Raw genomic sequence first — 21,773 nt, forward strand, 5'->3', positions numbered from 1 at the left:
ATCATTTTGGGTTATAGATGCAGAGAGACTATTCCACAGTTTGAGTGCCTGAGAATGTTTTTTCATATGCCTGTGCTGTTTCACCTAATGGCTGGAGCTCATTATTGGTAACTGATTATTAAAAAACGGAGGTCATCTGGAGTCAGTGACTCTAAGCAGACGGAATGTTTTGCTAAAGCAATACTAGAGCTGCTAAATGAACTGGCTTAGCCAAACAAAAACGTGTATTCTAGCTCCCTATGAGTTGTTATTTTTTAAAAAAATTAGCATAAAATATTGCTAATTGAGTGTCTAGGCCCCTACATGGTAAAGGGGACTTTAGATGAACCTAACAAAACAGTACCATGAAAAGAGCAGTGGAAGAGGATCTGGGTGTAGAACCGGTTCTACGCTGTCTAGTTTTGTCGTTTCTCTGGGCCTTCATTTCTTCAGAAGAGGAGGGGCTGAGTCTAAAGATTTTCACTGGGTCTCACAGTTGAGAGGGAACACAGATTTCTCTGTCGAAATTCAACTAAACTGAGAGTCTAATGGTATCCTCCAGGCATGTAGTGGTGTGTGAGGCACAGTCTTATTTTAGCACAGAGACCCTGAAATGCATCTGCTGTCTTTGCCCTGCCTACTAACCTTGAGTAGGACGCTTGAGTGGGTGCTTGGTGCAAGGTCCTTTGTTTACGATAGTGTCTCTTTGTCAGCTAGATGTGCACTTTGAGTAGTTTCTCTTTTTCCTTCGAAAGGTGAGGATGGATTCAGGTGGAATTACCCATATTCTCCTACTCTGTCCTTTTAAAATTCATGAGATAGATGCCAGGGTGTATATGTCTCCAGTGAGCGAAGCTCACTCGGGGTGACTGCAGCCTAGTGGTTAAGAAGGTAGGCTCTGGAGTGGGAGTCATTTTGGCCCCATTCCAGTCCTACGATTCATTTGCTGTGTGACCTTGGACAAGTTATTCGGCCTCTGTGCCCTAGCCTCTTCAAATGTAAAATGGGGAAATAGTTGACCCTACCTCTCAGAGTGTAGAGCATTTGGGGCAAATGTCTGATACAAAGTAAAAGCCCCATTAACAGACCACTGTCGTTGCTTTATTCCTGTGTAATAAGGGGCATGGACCTATGGCCTGGATCTTATCACAACCCCGTTGTGAGCAACTGAAAGGAGAATCAGGGAGGAAGAGCGGAAGGGGCGCCTGAAGACCTCTCTGCGAGCGGGAAGGATGGTGCTTAAACCATTCCCGGGAGATGGATGTTTATGCTTCCCTTACAGCTCTTTAGGGAATAAAATTACCTCGAGCTTTCGCTTGCCTAATTCAATGTCTGACAACTTCCCTGGCTCGGGAAGTTATTCTTTCTGTGTGGCTTAATTACCTATTGTTGCAGTTTCAGTTTGGGATGAAGGAAAGTTAGTGGGTCTGACTCTGAGATAAAGGGTCTGCCGAAAAACCACTGGGTTGGACTCAAACACTCATTCTCGGCAAACGGGTGCGGGGCTCAGGTCTGCCCTGTTGAGGTGCCCCAGGGGCTCTCTGTGCACATCTGCAGGGCGGCCAGGAGGGAGGGACCATGGGCGGCAGGGGCGGCACTTATCAGGGACCTAGAATGCTTGGCTCTGGACTCCCACCCCCACTGTAACCTGAGCAGCTTCATATTCATGCTTTCTCTGTACTTGCTTGAGAGATTTCACCAGGAGAAAGGGTTATGCAGATAAAAGAAAAATTTGAAAACCTGGAGGCCAGTGTATGTCTCCAAAAAGCTACCCGACATGACAGGTCACTTGACAGCTGACTCGGTTACTTCTTGTCTCAGCTCCTCTGAGCTGCCTGTTGGAAAGCAGCAGCATCCTGTGTGTGAGTGCGTGCGCACGTGCTCACAGTGATGGTGGGAGAGGGAGGATAAATGGGAAAATTTACAGGGAGTGGAACTTTATAAATCTAAGATATAATTATTATGAGACTGGAAAAAGCCCCCTCTAATATATTCAAGGGAATCATCTTGACCCAGCCTTGTGTGTGGGAGCCCCTGGAATTAATAGAGGGTTTTCACCTCTAGCCTATATGATGGGGTGACAGTGATTGCAGCCCAAGATTGAGAGCAGAAACATGTGGCACATGCCCACCTAATGAAATAGGTTCCGAGGGGTATTGACCAAAGTAAAGGGAGTGAATACAGATTGTGCACGGGAAGATTTATGCCCACTGAGTGCTGTGCAGCAATGGGCTTGTAAGCCCTTCCCGCCAAACACTGCCCTGGGCACACGTTAAGGCGAGGCATTGAGCCTCGCTGAGCACTGCATCCTCGTCTCTGACGGACAACTTAGTTGTGTTCAGGCTTTTAAGTAATGGCCTCAGAGGATGGCCTTGGAGCACCGGAAGGTTCAGAAGGAAACTCCTCTGCCAGCCTGAGTCCAGGACAACATGGGTCTCAGTCCCTTCTCTTGAGCTTAGCAAGGATGGGAACATCACTCAGGACTGTGTGAGTGGGAGAAGGCTGTCTCCTAAAGCAGCAGTGACCCCAAAAGTCATGTTCAAATGATGAGATTTCTCTGCACACTTGGTTGTAAGTTCCTGACGGATGTAAACTTCTCTTCGGATGGGTCTCTGATTTTCTCCTGCTTGGGCAATTACTCTGATGGAGACATTTAAGGTTAGGCTGACAGCCTTGACTCCCTGTGATACAATCTATTAGATGTGTTACATAACTTAGTACTTACACCACCCTGTGAGGGTAAGTGGTATCTTTTCCATTATACAGATGAGGAATCTGTGGTATCTTCTCTCTTATACAGAATCTGAGGTCTCGAATTTATAGGACTTGCTGATGGTTGGTGGAGGCAGAGTTAGAATCTATATATGATTGATTTTAAGATTTGAAAGAGGAAGAAACCAGATGCCATCCCACTGCTAAAAATTGGCCTGAAACCAGCTTTACATATAGCAGATCTGCCTTAAAAAACCCTCTCTCTTATTTCTGCAGCTGAAATTACACACACACACACACACACACACACACACACACACACACACACACACACACACACACACACACACACACACACACACACACACACAATCACAAAGAGTTCTTTCTTCTTCAAATTGTTTGCTAAGCCAGAAGCAACCGTGGATCACTTGAAATGATGCACTAATCATCCTAGTTCCATTTTTCTTTCACCCTGATCACCGATCACAGCAGACTGTCCCTTTACTGCTGAGTGACGCTTGCTATAAGCACGTACTGCACCTAAGTGAATGAATGAATTAATGGGTGAGTGATGGATGGTAACAGCGGGAGGGGTGAGGCCCCTTGGTGGGATGAGCTCACCCATCTTCCTGCATCCACCTGCTGTCCTCTCTTCCTAGGGTGGCATGATAGCGCTGCTGCTGTCCATCTTGTGCCTCGTGATGATCCTGTACACTCGCCGGCGCTGGTGCAAGCGCCGCCGGGTCCCCCAGCCCCAGAAGAGTGCCAGCGCTGAGGCTGCCAATGAGATTCACTACATTCCTTCTGTGCTGATCGGCGGGCACGGGCGGGAGAGTCTGCGCAATGCCCGCGTGCAGGGCCACAACTCCAGCGGCACCCTGAGCATCCGGGAGACACCCATCCTGGATGGCTACGAGTACGACATCACTGACCTGCGCCACCACCTGCAGAGGGAGTGCATGAACGGAGGGGAGGACTTCGCCAGCCAGGTTACCCGCACCCTCGACTCCCTGCAGGGCTGCAACGAGAAGGCAGGGATGGACCTCACGCCAGGTGGGTGCCTCGGTCCTTGTCTCAGGGCACTAGAGAGTGGGTAGGGAACAGCTGTTTTCTAATTTCATGGCTGGTTGTCATACATAATGGGATGTGCCAGTGCCCTTTCCCGGGTGGGCAGGAAGCGTAAGCATTTTCCTGAGATGATGGGAGCCGTTTTCTAATACACGAAATCAGAAGAACAAGGGTGAATTGGATCCCTCTCCACTTCCACTTGGCACTGGAAGTAGAGGGACTTTTACATCCAACAGAAGAGTGGGTTAGAGGCTTTTCCATATGTAATGAGCAATCCTCGGGAAAATAGGGATGTAGCAGAAAAGGTCAACGTGCGTGTGTGACATTTTTGTATGTGGTATGTTTGTGTGGGCAATTCAATTTTCCATTGAAGTGGAGGGGACAGAGGTATCTTTCTTTTCTATGACTCCTGAGACTTTGGCCTGGGGTGTTTTAGTTGTGTTGTCTTGCCCATACCTCTGTGGTCTTTACAAGGGATGTACTTCTTCAAAGAAAATAAAGGAATACGATCAAACTGTTTGACCTCAGATGCTTTGTGCATCTATGAGACACTGGGTGGAAGAGACTTGGAGCTAATGTGGCTGAACAAGACCAGAGTCGGTCAAATGCAGAGAGGAAATGACTGTACTTCTCATTTATAGCCGATCTCTCATACTGCTATAAATAACAACTCTCTGTAGATAAAACCCCAAGACAATGATCCTTCAAGGAACTGCCCAATTATCTTTGAAGAAGACATTTTTGAAACTGAATATTGCTTAAGGTATGTGGACTTTCTGTGGGGCTTGAAATCACATCATGGAGGTTTCCATTCTGCTTGTTATCTAGAGAAGATCCTATGACGAGGCATGTCTTAATAAGGTGTAAAGTCTAGACATTCCTTGAGACTAGGGGATGTGTCTTCAATATCTCGTATATTCCATAGCACCTGCCATCGTGCTAAGCCCACCAAGTAGCCATGTGATTAGAGACTCGGGGAGCAGGCAGATAGCACAAATATGTGAGAGAGCTGGATGTCAACAACAGGGAACAGAGCAGACTGGGATGAAAGAGAGGGGGCAGGTTCCGCCTGAATGCGCTCAAATTCAAATTTCTGTGAAACTCTGTGCTGACCAAAGGAAAGAAATCTGCAGTCTGTATCTCACCGAACGGCCACACGTGGTGACCCTGTCAATACAGAATTGGTTGAATTGGATTTCCTTTCTTCACCCCTTCTCTCATAACTCTGTAGTCCCCTAGAAATCAAAAAGAAGCATTTCAGTCTCTGCCAGTCTCTCACTTTAAAGCTTTCATATTTCAGTTTCTGTGAAACCCCATGTACTTGGTTCATGCAGATTTCCTTGCTCTCACTTTCTTTGGCCTTTTAAAGTTTCTGTCTTGGCCTTTCCTTATACAGGAAGTGACAATGCCAAGCTGTCGCTGATGAACAAGTATAAAGATAACATCATTGCTACCAGCCCTGTGGACTCCAACCACCAGCAGGCCACTCTGCTTTCTCACACCTCCAGTAGCCAGAGAAAGAGGATCAACAACAAAGCAAGAGGTACCCGCGTCTGGTGTTAGGGCTTGAAGGTGGCTTCCTTAATACCAGCAGAGGCAGGGCCGTTAATATCCTTGACCCCCACTCTCAGGCATCGCTAGAGGGGCTGTGTTTGGTCGCAGTCTTTCTACAGGCCTGTTGTGTGTTACTTAACCAACAAATTTAAATGTATAGACACCTTTTGACCAAGTAATTTTAGCAATGAGAATTTATACTTAGTAAATAATAATTGGACAAGTATGCAAAGATGTGTGTAAAAGGCTGTTCATCCCAACATTGTTTAAAAGAGCAAAAAATTGGAAGTAGCTTAAATGTCCGTCAATGGGGAATTGCTTAACTACCTGCACATCTGTATCCCGGCCAGTGGCTTAAGATGATACTATAGATCTATATTTGTTCATATGGAAAGTTGCCCACCCATCTATTCAATGGGGAAAAATTAGGTTATAAAATAGAAGGTACGGCAGAATGCCATTTTTAAGGGGAACTTAAAAAAACCTTTATCTGCTTCTGTATCAGGAAAAAGATGGAGAGTGTATTCATCAAATGTTAACAGAGTCTTCCTCTGACTTGGAGGATTTAGAGGACATCAGCGTTGTTCCTTTTAAACATGTGGGGGTCTTTTGTTTATTCTTTTCTCTCTTTTTCACATTGAATATATATTAATCCTAGAACCAGTTAAAAAATACAATATAGACATTAAGACATACAGACATATGCCCCTTAGGACATAATTCCAGCCTCTATCAACCAGAATCATGACGTGTAATGAGGGAAATTTCCCTTTCTTCCTTTTCCACGTACCGTCCACGATGGTCCTCTCTGGCAGGTGGCTTTCCTCAGTAGGAGCATGGGCTGGGTGGATGTAGGGCTCTAGTGATGGCTGTCATATCGAGGTCTCCTTCTCCAACAAATCTGTGTATCAGGAAGCTCCAATCCCTGTGGCTACTCCTCCCAGATTGTCAGTCACCCTGCTCGTGTTTTCCCCTTGAACTTGCCCAATGATTTGGTGTCATGAAGACAAAACTGAAGACACTGTTTGTGCCCTTGTCTTTTCATTACAGCTGGTTCCGCCTTCCTGAACCCTGAAGGGGATTCTAGCACAGAGGCAGAAAATGACCCCCAGCTGACCTTTTACACTGACCCCTCGCGGAGCCGAAGGCGCAGTAGAGGTAGGAAGGATAGAGGGGCAAAGTGGGGTGAGAGGGGCCATGGGGCGGGGAAGGCAGGGAGCTACAGAGGTGCTGGGTCAGGGAGGGGGCTCTGTGGACCAAAGCCAGTGTCCGCAGGAAGAATTCTTGGACCAGACTTGGTGTTTCCTCCTAAGGAAGAAAGAAGAGCCTAGAGTGGAAAATTTCAGAGAATCATCTCTCCCAGATAATGGCACTCTCAAACAAGTTTCCAAGTTGTTTGAAAGGCTATTTCTTGGTCAGAAGACTCTCAATTCCTTCTGGAAGCCTCGGGAGTCATATTTTGCTGTTTAGACACAGGAAATAAAGTTGATAAAGTGTGTTATACGTGAAAAAATAGACAGTATATTTACTCTCGCTTACCCAGCCATCCTGGGATTGAGTGAGGCAGAGCTTGGGGGGTGGGGTTAGTTGAGGAACGATCTGTGGCCTGAAAAACATGTGTAGTGGTTTTTGACCTTTAATCCCCTGCCCAGCAGAATCACAGGACTCCCAGGGCCCAAGTCCCCTCCCGTCTCCTAGCAGGGCCCAGGTGGGTTTGTTCATTCTTCTCAGTGTTGATAGAGTTGTCCTTTCACGCAGCCACGGTCTGTGACTCTCCACCCTGATGTTCAGTGGCTTCAGGCATGGCTGTTGCAGCTGTGGCTACCAGTGCCTATGACTTTGTGGTCTCACCATCGTTACTGAGGGAGGTCTGTGTTCAGGCACCAAAAAGCTTCAGCATGTACTTGCTGTGTGATACTGGATAAAGACAACAACTTCTCTGAGCCTCAGTTTCCTCACATATTAAATGGGTTAACAATACCTCACGCATAGGGCTTAATTATATTAAAATGTGCCTTTTTGGTGACTGGCAAGACACTATGAGATCTCTATTGTGTTGCTGTTAGAACTCTCCACAGTGCAGCCTTGGGTTTCTACAGCACTTCATCTTAAAGAATTTTAGACAGGGGCCCGTCGAGATACAATGGAGGGTATTTGAGTGATGTCATCTTGTGTGATAGTCAATAACATTTTCCCCAGCCAATAATCAACCAGTGCCGCCCCCCCCCCCCAAGACACCTACCTTTTGGCTGTCTCCCACCTCCATCTGAGTTCTTGACGTACTGAGGAATTCTTCCCAGCGATTGAAGGAAGCCCTGTTAATTCCTCAGTTCCAGTTCTGCAGGCTCTGCTGCCATCAGTACAAAAGTTCTTCCCACCACTTTTCTGAAGAGATCAGTGGGGCTCTGGGTTGCCTAATGTCTGGTGCCCCAGTATCCCTGAGGTGAGACTGTTGCCTCTTGATGTTCATTACATATTTATATACAGCAGAGAGTCGTCCTAGGCCCATCCACCCTAGGCCACAGCAAAGCAGGGTGGGTTCTGCTTTAATAAAATCCCGTGTAAGAAAATCTATAGTAATGAATTAGAATGAGTTCCTCTGCAACATAAAATTGTTACTTTTAAATACCAAGGTCTCCTAGTACATCAACTGTTTATTGCTTTTAACTAGACTGTAAGCTTCTTACGGATGGGCTTTTCTAATTTATTTTTCCAAAGTGCCTAGTGAGGGATTTTGCCTATAATAGGTGCGGTGTTTGTTGAATTGAACTGGATACATCAATCAGGCCAGCAGGAAATTTTATAACCCACCTGTCATGGGTCAGGCTTTGTGATCAGTAGTAGAAACATGAAAACATGGCACAGTGATAAGACTTAATTTTATAATATAAATAAAGTAAAATGAGTACTCAGAAGAGAGAACAGTTAATTCTACCTGGCAGCAAAAGGAGGCAAAAAGGGAGAAAATAATTAGACTTGGATTATATACAATGCATAGAATTTCTTGAAAGAGGAAAATCTAGGGGAAGGGCATTTTAGTAGAGGAAAAGAGCAGATACAAAGCCTTGAAGGCACAAAAGAACATGGCATTTTCAAGCAAGTAAAAGGAGTTCAATGTGGTAGTTGTAATCCAGGATTTGAATATGTAGGCACACAGGGATAGGAGGGATGGGGTTGGATAACAGGCTAGAGGACCAGTGCACGCACGATGTTAATGGGTTTGCACTTGGTTCTGTAGGTCAAAGGGGACCGCTGGAAATTTTGAAGTCAGGTAGAGATTCTGGATGATGGGTTGATGATGCAGAAGGACCAGAGAGACAAGAGGCAGAGCAGCAAGTCATTTTGCCATCACAGGAGAGCAAGTGCCTGTAAACAGTGACTACACTGTGTGAGAAGGGCTGTAACAGCAGGGTGCACAAGGGCGGGAGGAACAGCAAGGAATGAGTGAGAATCGGTTCTTGAAGGTTTCAGGGAAGTGTTTACAGGGAGATATTGTTTGAGCTGAGACTTGAAGAGTAGGTGTATACCAGGCTGACAAGGTGACAAAATGGCATTCTGTGGAGGAGGCCATAGTATGTGCAGAGTCACAGGGACATAAACAATAATTGTCTAGTCAGAGAGCAGGAAATAGTTGACTAGAATAAAGCTTCTGGGGCAGCCTGTGGTCTGCTTCGGAAATAAGGCTGGAAGATCAGGAGATCTCCCTTGACTGAAGGACTTAGACCTGACACTTCAGCTGGAGTCACTGAAGGTTTTTTAAAGAGCAAAGCCCTGGTCTGCTCTGCTTTGTGAACGATCCCTCTAAGGCAGCGTGGAGGATAGGTGAGAGCAGGGGGAAGTTGAGGCAGGGAGACTGGGTGGATGGCTGTTGCCATAGTCCAGGGGTGAGATGATAGACCAAGGTAGGGATGCAGAGGATGGAGCAAGAGAAATTTGGGGCACAGAATGAAAAAAGATTTAATGGCATTGGTGGGGAGTGGGGGTGGCTTATGAAAGAGAGGGAAGAGATAGACATGATGGTGTTTGGGGGCTTGAGGAACCAAGTAGACGGCAGTGCCATTCGCTGGGCAGTGGAAATGGTAGGGAGAGCAGGGTTGGAAGGAGGGTGCAGAGCCCAGTTTTGGATATCGCATTTGAGTGCCTGAGGGCCATTCGGGTGGCGGATCTGGGCGCTGCTCAGGCCTGGTATGGGCTGGAGGAAAAAATGTGTAAGTGTGGGAAATAGACTCCGTGTTGGAAGGGTACTAACATGAATAGAAAATCTCCAGGTAGCAAGGGACAGGGGATCCAGAGGCCACCTGCCACCCTGCAATCACTCCCTCCCAGCTATTGCCAACACACCCACTCAGGGGACCTGCTCCCAGAAAAGATGTGTGTAGCCATAGACCACATCTTTTCCCGTGTTCCTGAGAACGGCAATTGCAAAGACTCCACTGGACCCAGAGATTGAATAGTGAATTGTCTAGGGGCTGTAACCTCACTGGATCTGTGTGTTGATTCCAGCTCCCCTCCTTAGTAGCTGCTTGACCCCGGACATGCCCTATAGCCTCTCTAACGCACTGTTTCTGTGGGAGCTGCCTCATCAGTCTGTCATCGTTAAATGATATGCCCAGGTGTGAGACACGTAAGACACCTGATACGTCAGGTGTAAGGTGCCTGACAGGTAATTACACTTATTCATAAGTGTTAACTATCACTGTAAGGTTAATCTCTTTGAGACTTATTTTCCTTATCTATAAAGTGGGGAGGTACTGTACAGACTCATAGATTTATTGTAAGGAAGCAAATATTTAAAATAATGTATGTAAAACACTTAGCACGTTGTCAGCCATAATAGATGCCTTTCATTGCTATCAATAATAAATATTAACACAGACTGTAAGAAAATTCCCAAGTATTCATACATTTTGTTGGCAGCTTGCTTTGCTTTCTTGCTTTCCCACATCTGTTCTGTTTCCATGTGAAAGGTCCCTCTTCTTACTACCATTTTATCCTCTCCACCAAAACCAAACAAACACCCCCAAAACCTCCCTTCTTAGCCCTGTCCCCAGCTACTTGGAAGTGTTTCTTATCCCTCAGCTTTCATATTTTCTCCCTAAGCTTCCATTTATAACCTTACCCCAAGGACTGCAGGACTGGGGAGAGCCTTCTGGTGTGACAATATCTTCTACTTGTATAGAGCAGACGTTCCTTGTTTTCCTCCTTCCAAGCCCTGGACTCTCACCCACAGAGTAGGTGAGAGGTAGTTTGAACCCCAGGAGTGGAGAAGCTGGTTGGTGAGAGCGCCCTCTGTGGAAAGCCATGGGAAGTGCAGGGAGTTCCAGCGTAGGGTAAAAGCATTCCCACCACCCTTGGGCAAGAGGTTGGAGCCCTGCCAGGCGAGTAGAGGGGGACAGTGCCCTCCTTTATGATTTCTCTTGTGACCTGGCCCAGGAGGCATGCAGAAGACTTGCTCAGCTGACCATTGTTGACTCTGAGGACCACCAGTGGCCCAGTCCCCTCTGACACCAGGCGATGACATGGTGTTCCATGAGGGTGAAAGTCACTGAGCTCACGCACTAGACACATTTCCCACCTGGGCTGGGTTTGCCAGCTGCCTCCCCTGTTTTCCAGGTTGAGCAGCAAAAGGCCGAGATGGCCCTTCACTACCGAGATTTTTCCCATCAAGTGTCTTGCTTTTGCCTTATTTTCAGTGGGCTCTCCCCGAAGTCCTGTGAATAAGACCACCTTGACGTTGATCAGCATCACCAGCTGCGTGATCGGCCTTGTGTGTTCCTCTCACGTCAGCTGCCCTCTCGTTGTCAAAATCACCCTGCACGTCCCCGAGCACCTGATCGCTGATGGTAAGTCCACCTCTGAGGACGCCACCTCTGCCCCTCCCCCGAGGAGAATGTTTCAGGGTGGGCAGGGAAAATATAGACAAGCCAGGGAGCCCTGTTACCTATTAGTGAGGAAAAAATAAACCTGGATAAGAAAGACTTAGGACAAAGTTAGGTCGTCCACTGATGAAATCAGAAAGCAGGTTAAAAAAAAAATAAGAACAGATCACCTCCTCCTTTCTATGCCCATTTCCCATTTCTGTTTGTTTTTAATTAAGCACCTGTCTTTGTGGATAAATGCAGGGCATACTGGCTATAGGTACATAGACACCAAGATTCTCTTAGCCTTTGAATGGGGAAAAGCTAAGTGGAGTAATAGAATGTTTAAGCGTTAGCCACGTTTCCGTTTGATATGCCTGGTGAGAAATTCCTAATTGCAGTAACTTGCTATGAGCCTAGAACTCTGAAGCAATAATTTACTTTCATCCAGGGGGACCCTGATATAATGAGGGAATAATATACATTCTGAGAGTCCCTGAATTAGTTAAGCCCAGAGCACCTAATTGACTTGTTAATGTCTGTTCTCTTGGTTGCCGTAAGGCTGAAAACAGGTGGGGACTGTCTGGAGTGTTAGAGGGCCTGCTATTTATTTTCATGGCAACTGAAGACAGGCAGCAGGTCTCCGTTCCTTGGACGACTGCCAGGGTCTGATGGAGCCGTGCCACGGCCATCACAGAGCTGCTCTGTCCCTGTATCCCTTGGGTCCACACTAGTAGACATGGGATGGGACAAGGCAGCAGGGGATGATATGGCGGGAGATCCAAGTGTTGGCCGACTCTCCATCTGCTGATCCCTTGCTCTGTGACTCGTGGCGGGCCAGGGTTGGTAGAAGTAATGACCTCGGGTGGGGGCTAATCTGCAGAGCATCGCTCAGCCTGTCTTCAGTAATGTGTGTGTATGCTGTGGGCACACACGGGCATGCCTCCTCTCTCTCCCCCTGCAGGGAGCCGCTTCATCTTGCTGGAGGGGAGCCAGCTGGATGCCAGCGACTGGCTGAACCCTGCCCAAGTGGTTCTCTTCTCTCAGCAGAACTCCAGTGGGCCTTGGGCCATGGACCTTTGTGCCCGGCGGCTCCTGGACCCCTGTGAACACCAGTGTGACCCCGAAACTGGTAGGCGGGAGCACCGGGCAGAGGGTAACTGTCAGAGTTCATGCCTCTTGCAACTACCCCTCAAAATCCAGGCCATCCCTCTCAACTGACCCATTACCCCTGGGAGCCAAGACTGTGCAAGCTGGCAGCATGTGGGTGAGCCCCTGAGCTGGCTGGCTTAAAATGTGAGGTCATCTTCTGGCAGAAGCCTTGGAAGCCTCCTAACTGTAGCCCCAAGCCAGACAGATCAGCTCGCTGTGACCTCCACAGCCCATGTGCCCTCCAGTCAGGGGATATCAGCCAAGGGGGCTAAACTTTTATGCATGTTTATTGTAGAAAATATGGGGGGCTTCCCTGGTGGCGCAGTGGTTAGGAATCCACCTGCCAATGCAGGGGACGTGGGTTTGAGCCCTGGTTCGGGAAGATCCCACATGCTGCAGAGCAGCTAGGCCCGTGCGCCACAACCATTGAGCCTGCGCTCTAGAGCCCACGCACCTAGAGCCGGTGCTCCACGATGAGAGAGGCCACCGCAATGAGAGGCCCGCGCACGGCAATGAAGAGTAGCCCCCGCTCACCGCAACTAAAAAAAAAAGCCCACGTGCAGCAACGAAGACCCAGTGCAGCCAAAAATTAATTAATTAATTTTAAAAAAATGGGAAAATTAGAAAAGCTTATAGAAGAAAATGATAATCATCTATAATTCTATCTCCTGCAGAAATAATTTAAAAAATTTAATGTCTTTCCTCCCTTCCGATCTTTTATCTATGCCTGATTCTTAGAGGCTTGTAAGCACACCAAGTCCAGTAGAGTTTTCTTGATTTTTTTCACTTAACATTCTATCATGGGAATTTTCCAGAACCACTAAATAATCCTCAATAACGTAATTCTAATGGCCATTTGGTGTTCCACTGTATGTCTATATCATAGCTCCTATTTAAATAGTCCCCTATTATTTGACATGTAAGACGCATTAAATTTTAAATTTTTATGAACACTACTAAAATGAATATCTTTCCACATAAATGTAGGGCATGTTTGAAGTTATTTTATTCAGATAAGTCTCAGAAGAGAGATTACTGGGTGAAAGGGTATAGCCATCTTTCAGGCTGTTATATTATCTAGGGGGGCTGGGGCTGCTCTGAGAGAAGGGGTTTGAGTTCATACACAGCATGTACTGGGGTGCTCTCAGTGCTTCTTGAGCTCCAAGGAGTATGGATCCTTCATCCCAGGTTGCTTTGCCCTTTCATTGTAGAAGGGGTTCCTCTATGGTAGTCTATAAAGACCTATTTCCAGTAGGTTCAGTACCACAGATAGCTCCTTCCCAGAGGAGTGGTAAGATGCCTAAGAAGCAAGGAAGGGGAGGTACTGATGTCTAAGATCCCCAGGTGAAACATTGCTGGAGTCTAGGGCCAGCTCTTCCAGCTCTCTGTACCTCGCTTACAGCCCCCCTCCTCCACACACACACACACACACACTCTCTCTCTCTCTCTCTCTCTCTCTCTCTCTCTCTCACACACACACACACACACACACACGCATCATTTTAAGGTGCCTGGGTAGAAGGATATTAGTAGAGGTTGACTCCAAGAGATCTAGCTGTTACTTGTGTTACAGTCCATTGCTGTAGCTCTCTGGGGGAGTAACAGGTAACTGCAACATCAAAAGTTCACCTTCATAGGTCTAAAAGTTGTTGTTACGTGGGCCAATCACAGAGATTCTAGGTCCCCCTATGAAGGAGAAAGTACAGCATTTTAAACATATGATGTCTAAGACTGTGCTTACTTGCTGCTCCTCCCACGCTGTCAGGCAAACACCAAACTAGACAGATGGGCCGTGCACCATGCCCAAAAGCCAGTGGGCTCGGGAGAGAAAAGCAGGCTCGTCTCAGAGGTGGGGCCTCTCCATGCAACTGAGCTAGTCTCTGGTCCCCTCTGACTTGGATTAGGAGACCGTGGACCACCTCACTTGTTAAACTCGCTTCTGAGAGAAGCGTGATCTCCAGAGGGCCTTGGAAGCTTCACCTGAGGTTTTTAAAGAACAGGAAGCACTTTGAATTACAGGTGGAAAGAGGGATTGGTGTTTTAAGCTTGGAGGGTCTTAGAGATAAACTCCTCCTTCCTTTAGGTCAATGCTCGAATTCCCCAAGAAGTTACACGACTTGCCCGAAGCCCCACAGCTACCTAAGGCAGATGTTCTGTCTACCATGAAATCAGAGCAGAAGTGGGATTGTAAAGGGTTGCTTAATTCCCCCGGACAGGTCAGAGCCAACGTATTTGTCACTGTGACACTATTCAAGCGATCACCGTTGCTAAGCATCACTGTTTCCTGAGCCAGAAGCTGAAGAACCTGCTTGTCCATAGCAAAGCTCCCATCACCTCTTCAATCCCTCCTGGATGTCTCATTTCTAATCCTTACTGAAAATGACTTTGGGAAGCCCCTCCCCTGCTAGTGGCTTCCCAGTGTCTGTGACAATTAATGAATTTCCAACTGGAAAGCCAGGGAGAGAGGTTAAAAATAAGAACCCACCACAGAACTAAGGTGCGACATCTTCATTCCGGGGTAGCCGCTGAGAAATGATACTGCAGGGACTTCCATTTTCATTAATGCTGGGGTTGGAAACCCTCCCCCTTCCTGCCCTGCTTCTGTCTGTGCCTGGGATGATGTGGCCATCCCACGTGCTCGTCAGTAAGAAACTTTATCGCCTCCCACACTCCATCCTAAAGCCTTTCTCCAAAGAGCTGAGTGTGGGCATTGGCTGCAAGTCAAGTCGACGTTATTTTTGCAGTCCTCCAGCTAACTCACTTGGAAATGTCATGGTGTTGGGACATGTGCTTTCCCAGCCATGCCGAGGGGTCTGCCCACATGGATGGGTGGAACTGTGCAAGTGCACGTGTATACTTTTTCACACATGCAAACAAACACACAAACAGGCACTCAGTCACTGCAAAGGAGCACCATCCAGTGCCTGAAGCTCTCCTCAGGCATCCTTCCAACGTGTTTCAAACTTAAGTGTGTGTTTACTCATCACCTGCACAGAGGTCCAGAGTACCAGGTATGGTAGGAGGCTAAATGGGCCCCCGAAGATGTTCACGACCTAATCCCCAGAACCTGTGAAAATGTCACGTTACCTGGCAAAGAGGAATTCAAGTTGCAGATGGTATTAAGGTTGCTAGACAACTGATCTTAAAATAAGGGGAGTATCTGGATTAACCAGGTGGGCCCAATGTAATCACAAGGGTGCTTAACAGTGGAAGAGAGGGGCAGAAGAGGCCAGAGTGATACGACATGAAAAGGACTCCACCAGCCATTGCTGGATTTGAAGGTTGAGGAACCAGTGAATGTGGGCATCTTCCAGAAGGTGGAAAAGGCAAGGAAACAGATTCTCCCCTCAAATCTCCAGAAAGGAACATAGCGCTACAGACATCTTGTTTTTAGCCCAGTGAGACTCATATCAGATTTCTGACCAGCAGAACTGCAAGATAATATATTTCTGTTGTTTTAAACCACTGAGTTTGTGATAATTTTTTATGGCAGCTATAGAAAACTAACACACTAGGGAAGGAGAAAAAGGACAGAAGAAAAATAAGCATTGTTATGCCCTCTTTATATCAATTACCCTGGTACAGTTTATAGAAGGTGGCTGCCCAGACCTTCTGCAGATGTGTCAGGAATCTACAGAAGGACTGGAGCTGGAAGAGACTTGAGACCGTTTTCCACTCCAGCCTCCCTTTTGCATTCTAGCAACGTGCTATCTGGGAGGGACGTAATGTACCTAAAGCCCTTAGCCCGGAAGCCCTCTGCCAACTGCACACTGACATCCTCTCTCAGATCATCCTAGGTTAGTAACCCTGGGTGTGTCTCTGGTCACGTGGGGCTAACAGCAAACCACTGAAATTGTAATGCTTAATGCCCCGATGAATCCAGCCAGGGGTTGACTTTTCCTGTACTTTCTAAGGGTTTTTGTGGTGGTTGTATGTTGGCTTGTTTTCTGAGGGCAACACAGACTAACTGGCCTCAGCAACTTCTCTTTCTTCTGCATTCCTGGCGTTTATTCCGCCATATGGGCAGCTGTGGAGGCTTCACACACCTGCCTGATTTCACAGCCCCCTTCAGTTCTGGCCACAGACCCTCACTGCCCTTTTCAAGATGTAGCTTTTATGAGTCTGCAAGGAGCATGCACTTCCAAGCTAAATCAAGTTTTAATCACCATCCAAGATGGTCACTGAAATTCCTTCTGTCCCAGATCTTTCCATAGGCTGGCCCCAACCATGAAGAAATGTGTAAAATCTGGTGAGGGGCATTGGACCAGTTTTCCAGACTCACTCTAGCCCTCCTCCCCTTTCCTTACTCTGAATAAGGGCCTCTCTCTCTCCCTGTAGTCTTCCCTGGTTTTTAGAACCTAGTTAGGTGGGGTAGCACAGCTCCCATTTTGTTCCTGCCACCTGGATTGCCCACTCATCCCAAACTCTCTTTTGTGGCTCAATTAAAGCACCTCCCTTCAAGGTGTACTTTTGGCCTATTTCCCTCTGTCTGCCCTCCCGGAGTCGTGTGGGGTTGTTTGACTCTGAGCCTACCTCTTGCCTGGTGTCTGCCCAGGAGAGGAGACCAGGCAATTAGATATTATTCAAGCCCAGATGTCTGACAAAGATTTCCCTTTTTGGATGAAGCGTACCCAATTGACTTTAATAAAAGTCAACTGCTACCTGAAGGATGGAGGTGATCAGGACTTTTGGCCTTGATCTGTAGTTATGTCACGAAGAACTTGTGGTGAGCCCAGTCATGTCTGAGGAGCCCTAGCTTCAAGGTCTTTCTTCAATCGTTCGATGAGATTTGTGCCCCATCCATCTATGGAATGGGAAATGACTGGAAGGCACTGCGTGTCAGCATCTGCCTTCAGGGTACCAAGCACAGATCCAGTGTAGGCATCTCCAGGCCCTGCACAGATCATCTCTTGGGTGGGCTTCTACTCTCTGGCAGCGTAGTTGTCTGTGAGTGCCTCCTGCAGGGCACGCTCCATCCCAGTTGGGCACTTCTCTGTGGCCGTGACACGTCTCTCTGTTGGATTCCTATGAACACCACCACAGAGTCGGCACGTCATGTGTTCCCTGCCATCTGTCACAGCAGATGCAGAGACTGTAACACTTCTAGCTTAGGAGGGCATCCAACACCCTTGTGGGGTCTTTAAAATTCACAGCTAACAGTCAGAGCCTGTGCTTGCACGAAACCCCTCTTAAAGTCAAGATTTAGCAGTTGGTTGCCATAGCAACTTCCCTCATCAAGTCTGAGCTCCTTTCAACGTAGATGGCCAGACTGGTTTTGAGGAGGAATACAGAAGAGGGAAGTTTGGTGAGTTCCGGAAATGAGGATGATTTAAGAGACGAATTTTGGAAATCCTCAAACTCTAACATGATATGTTTGAAAAATGTCTCTGTTGCTCTGACTCCGGGCTGCGTATAACATTATATGGAGGAAAGCTTTACTTGTTGTCAGTAGTGTGTCCCCACATAGTAATGAATGATGGAAATCTCATCAGGGGATAATGACTGTGAAGGCAATTTGAGAAAGGTAAACGTGCTCTACAAATGGTAGATATTGCCAGCATTAGGAAAATCAAGCTCTGCTCGAGCTCTGAGTTGTTACTGCATTTATTTTTACATGTGTTGTGGTAACTAGATATCAGGTGTGGAAGGTGGACTACCTTTTTTTGTCAAAGCCATCCAGTTAAGAACATTGTAAGAGTCAGACTGATGGGTTTGACAACCTCTTGAGATTCCTTCCTGTTTTGTAATATCATATCCATGCCTAATGTCCACAAGGAAATTGAAAGATGATCTCCTTAAGGGCGAATCATTTCTGGGTCCTTGACCCATTAGTTGGCTTGATATTGGCACCTTGGGGAGAGGTGGTGGTGATGGTATCTATAAATTTGGGACACACTCTTTAATTAATTTGTTTATTTTCCATTACACAGTATTTATAAAAGGTCTCCTCAAATATAGGAAAAACTAGCTTGTTCCTGCTCTTGTGTAGCTTATAGCCTAGAGTCCATGCTTTCTTTGGAATTGATACGGTATGAAGCCTGGCTCCTGGTACTTTGCTTCTTTTGCCCTCCTCTGGTCCTTGCCCTCGTTATCTTTCCTTCTATCAGAGAAACAGCCTTCACCTGAAAGCCTTATCATCAGCTACCGAATTTTCCGCTGTGTTTTCCTATGTTCGACTCCCAGCTCCCAGACCGCTCCTAGATACAGCTCAGCACCACTGAAGCCAATAAGTTTCACCCTATTGTGAATCTAGCCTGCAAGGAAGCTTGAGTTTGTCATACAGGAGGCAAAATACTGATCTAACACTCCCTGTGGATCCCTCACAAACTAAGTTACTCATTTCTACTCCACTCCTCAGCACCTTGACTAAGCAGGTGTTGGAGAGGAAGACGAGTATTATCTGTTAGTGAGACCCTGATGGACAGTAGCTTATAGGTCAGTCTCAACAAGAACGGATGCACTTAGATCCTAACAAAAACTTCTTGCTCAGAGCCTTCCCAGTCCTTGCCCCCATAACTGTGAGGCCCCTTCACTTTTGAGTGTTTCTTCCCAGGAAGATAAAGAAACCTTATCCTTTGTCTCCCTAGGGTCTGGCACCTTTGTAACTTCCAAATTTTAGGAAGTCACACTCTGTTCTTTCACTACCTATAAATTAAATAACCAGCCAGTGAAAAAGACAGTACCAGTGCTTCAGTGGAACTGGTTTCAGCAGCTTAGGGATATGTAGCATTGCCTAAGGAATTATTAATATAAGGAAGCAGTTACAGTTTTCTTCAAAGTCAGACTAAGTAGAGCAATGCTTCTTAATCTTTTGGAGGTCTTGGATTTGCTTATAAATCTGATGAGTGTTATGGAGGCCTGCTGAGGAAAGATGTTCATACACATATGTACAGTTTCACATACGACTCCAGAGGGGTCGTGGACCTCTTGGTACACTGTTGAAGTAAGTAATGATAATGAAACATAGTGATACCCTAAACAAACATAGATGATTCTTCTGTTTATCAGCACCAAGGTAATGAGCCATTTTCACTTAAAAATAAAAACCCAGAGTTCTTATAAAACTGTGATAGGTATAAGTGGCCTCCTCTAAATACAGCAGTTGTTCTTGGGCTAGCAGCATGGCCTGGTTGGGAAAAAAGGTCTGGAGTCAGACAGACATAGGTTCAGATATTAACTCTGCCATTTCAATCTGTCTCTAGATCCCTTAATTCTTCTGAGCCTCGATTTCCCTCATGAGGATAGCATGGCTAATCATATGTACTTTTCAAATTTCTTAGAAACATTTGATGAAATAACTCACTTATGTGGTCTTCAAACATGTGTTGATCATCTAATATGTGTCTTGCAGTATACTGGCCACTGAGAAAATAACAATGAAGGAGTCCCTTTGCTCAAGGAGTTCTTGGACTTTGTGTCTGCAGAGCACATGTAATAGGTGCTTTGTAAACGTTAGTGTCCTCAACTAGTGAAAGTTATCACGTAGTGAAAATGGAGAGATTGGTGGTGTGTTCCTTCACGTGGGCAGTGGAGATGGGCATGTGTGGCATAATAGGATTTATGGTCTCATCCGTGCCAGTGTTAGTTTGATGTGATCATTTCATATTAATTTTCTCCAACACAGACATGTTAATCAATTTCTTCTTGTTTCTTTTTCTTCTTCCTCACCCTGCTTCTAAGGGGAATGCCTCTGCTACGAGGGTTACATGAAGGATCCAGTGCACAAGCATCTTTGCATTCGGAATGAATGGGGAACCAACCAAGGGTAAGTGAGGGGACGGCGAGTTAGCCAGTTCCCGGACGTCACCGCTCCCTCACGCGGACGTGACGTGGAGCAATTGTGTGGAGAGGGACAGAGCTAAAGGGTGGTTCTATTCTGAACAGCAAACGGATGAACGTGTCACTGTGCGTTTCCATGTTTACACCATCCCAGTGGTGTCCATCTCATCTTCCTCTCCATTTACGAGTTCAGAGGTGATGCCTCTGACTCGCAGCCCCAAGCCTCCAGCTGGGATCTGGGAATCAAGCTGTCCCTCTCTTCCTTTTCACACCGCCATCAGCCACGAGGATTCCACAGATAGAACTTAGCTGATGATTTTGTTGGAGACACGTGAAGTTGCACACACTCCAGTGTAGCTCTCCCAGAGCTCAACGAGCTTTGCAAGACTGATATGAGTGGAAACTTGTTTTCACCAGTACTGTCAGAGAGGGTGAAATGCAACGACTCAGGGAGTGCTTGGCATTGAGTCAAAGGATTTTCACCTGATCTCCAATTACCATTTCTTGTAAGATCTTTGCTTTTCCCCAAGCACAGACAACTGGGATAAAATAGTTACCTTGTCTATTGCTTTATATTTTATTCATTTTACTTTTTTTGAATTTTTTCATGGAGAAAAAATATACATAAGATAAAAATGATCATTTTCACCATTCTTAGGTGTACAGTTCAGTGGCATTAAGCACATTCACATTGTTGTGCCACCATCACCACTATCCATCTTCTATTGCCTTTTTTTTTTTTTTTTTTTCCGGTACGCGGGCCTCTCACTGTTACGGCCTCTCCCGTGGCGGAGCACAGGCTCCGGACGCGCAGGCTCTGCGGCCATGGCTCACGGGCCCAGCCGCTCTGCGGCATGTGGGATCTTCCCGGACCGGGGCACGAACCCGTGTCCCCTGCATCGGCAGGTAGACTCTCAACCACTGCGCCACCAGGGAAGCCCTTCTATTGCCTTTTAAAAGCAACTTTCTACTTTGTTTTGGGTGCTGAGAGATTACTTTCTGCCTTGGCTGGGTTGTGGAGGAGGGTGTGGGAAGACAGGGATCAATGAACGCTACCTAATAATAGCAATCAATGGGACAGGGGAAACTAGAAAGAAATCAAGGCAAAAGCTACCTCGGGGCTTCCCTGGTGGTGCAGTGGTTGAGAGTCCGCCTGCCAATGCAGGGGACGCAGGTTCGTGCCCCGGTCCGGGAAGATCCCACATGCCGCGGAGCGGCCGGGTCCGTGAGCCATGGCCGCTGAGCCTGCGCTCCGCAACGGGAGAGGCCACAACAGTGAGAGGCCCGCATACCGGGGGAAAAAAAAAAAAGCCATCTCGGAGTGATTGCTTAGACTGCAGAGTGGAAATGTGTTTGTAGCCTGGCAAGGTGGAGAAAAGAAATCACCGTCCCTTCCCGCGGCACCAAGGAGGACTCCTAGCCCTGAGTTCGATGCTCAACCTCCTCTCTATGATTCGGAGGAGCCCAAGCCTAGAATACTGAATGTGGTTCTGGACTCTCAAAGCAATAAATATGGAGAAAAATGGGTGAGAGTTTGGAGAAGAGCAATAAAAATGATTAAAGAGCCCAAAGGAGTGATTTATGATGGAGGGGAAGAAGAACCCCACTCAGAGAACTTGACCAGCTGATAACTAGGTCATGGAATGATAGATGCCTGTAGATGTTCGA

General features: G+C 46.8%; 1 protein-coding gene across 1 annotated transcript in view; it reads left to right on the forward strand.

Annotated features, from left to right (window-relative positions):
- ASTN1 (astrotactin 1) overlaps positions 1–21,773 on the forward strand; it is a 325,315-nt gene that overhangs the window by 148,961 nt on the left and 154,581 nt on the right. The window contains exons 3-8 of the mRNA XM_060142171.1: positions 3,354–3,747; positions 5,159–5,305; positions 6,367–6,474; positions 11,010–11,159; positions 12,139–12,306; positions 20,007–20,091. Of these exons, the coding sequence (XP_059998154.1) occupies positions 3,354–3,747; positions 5,159–5,305; positions 6,367–6,474; positions 11,010–11,159; positions 12,139–12,306; positions 20,007–20,091 (1,052 nt within the window). The remainder of the gene's footprint in view (positions 1–3,353; positions 3,748–5,158; positions 5,306–6,366; positions 6,475–11,009; positions 11,160–12,138; positions 12,307–20,006; positions 20,092–21,773) is intronic.

The sequence above is a fragment of the Lagenorhynchus albirostris genome, chromosome 2, assembly GCF_949774975.1.
Source record: "Lagenorhynchus albirostris chromosome 2, mLagAlb1.1, whole genome shotgun sequence".
NCBI classification, from domain to species: Eukaryota; Metazoa; Chordata; class Mammalia; order Artiodactyla; family Delphinidae; genus Lagenorhynchus; species Lagenorhynchus albirostris.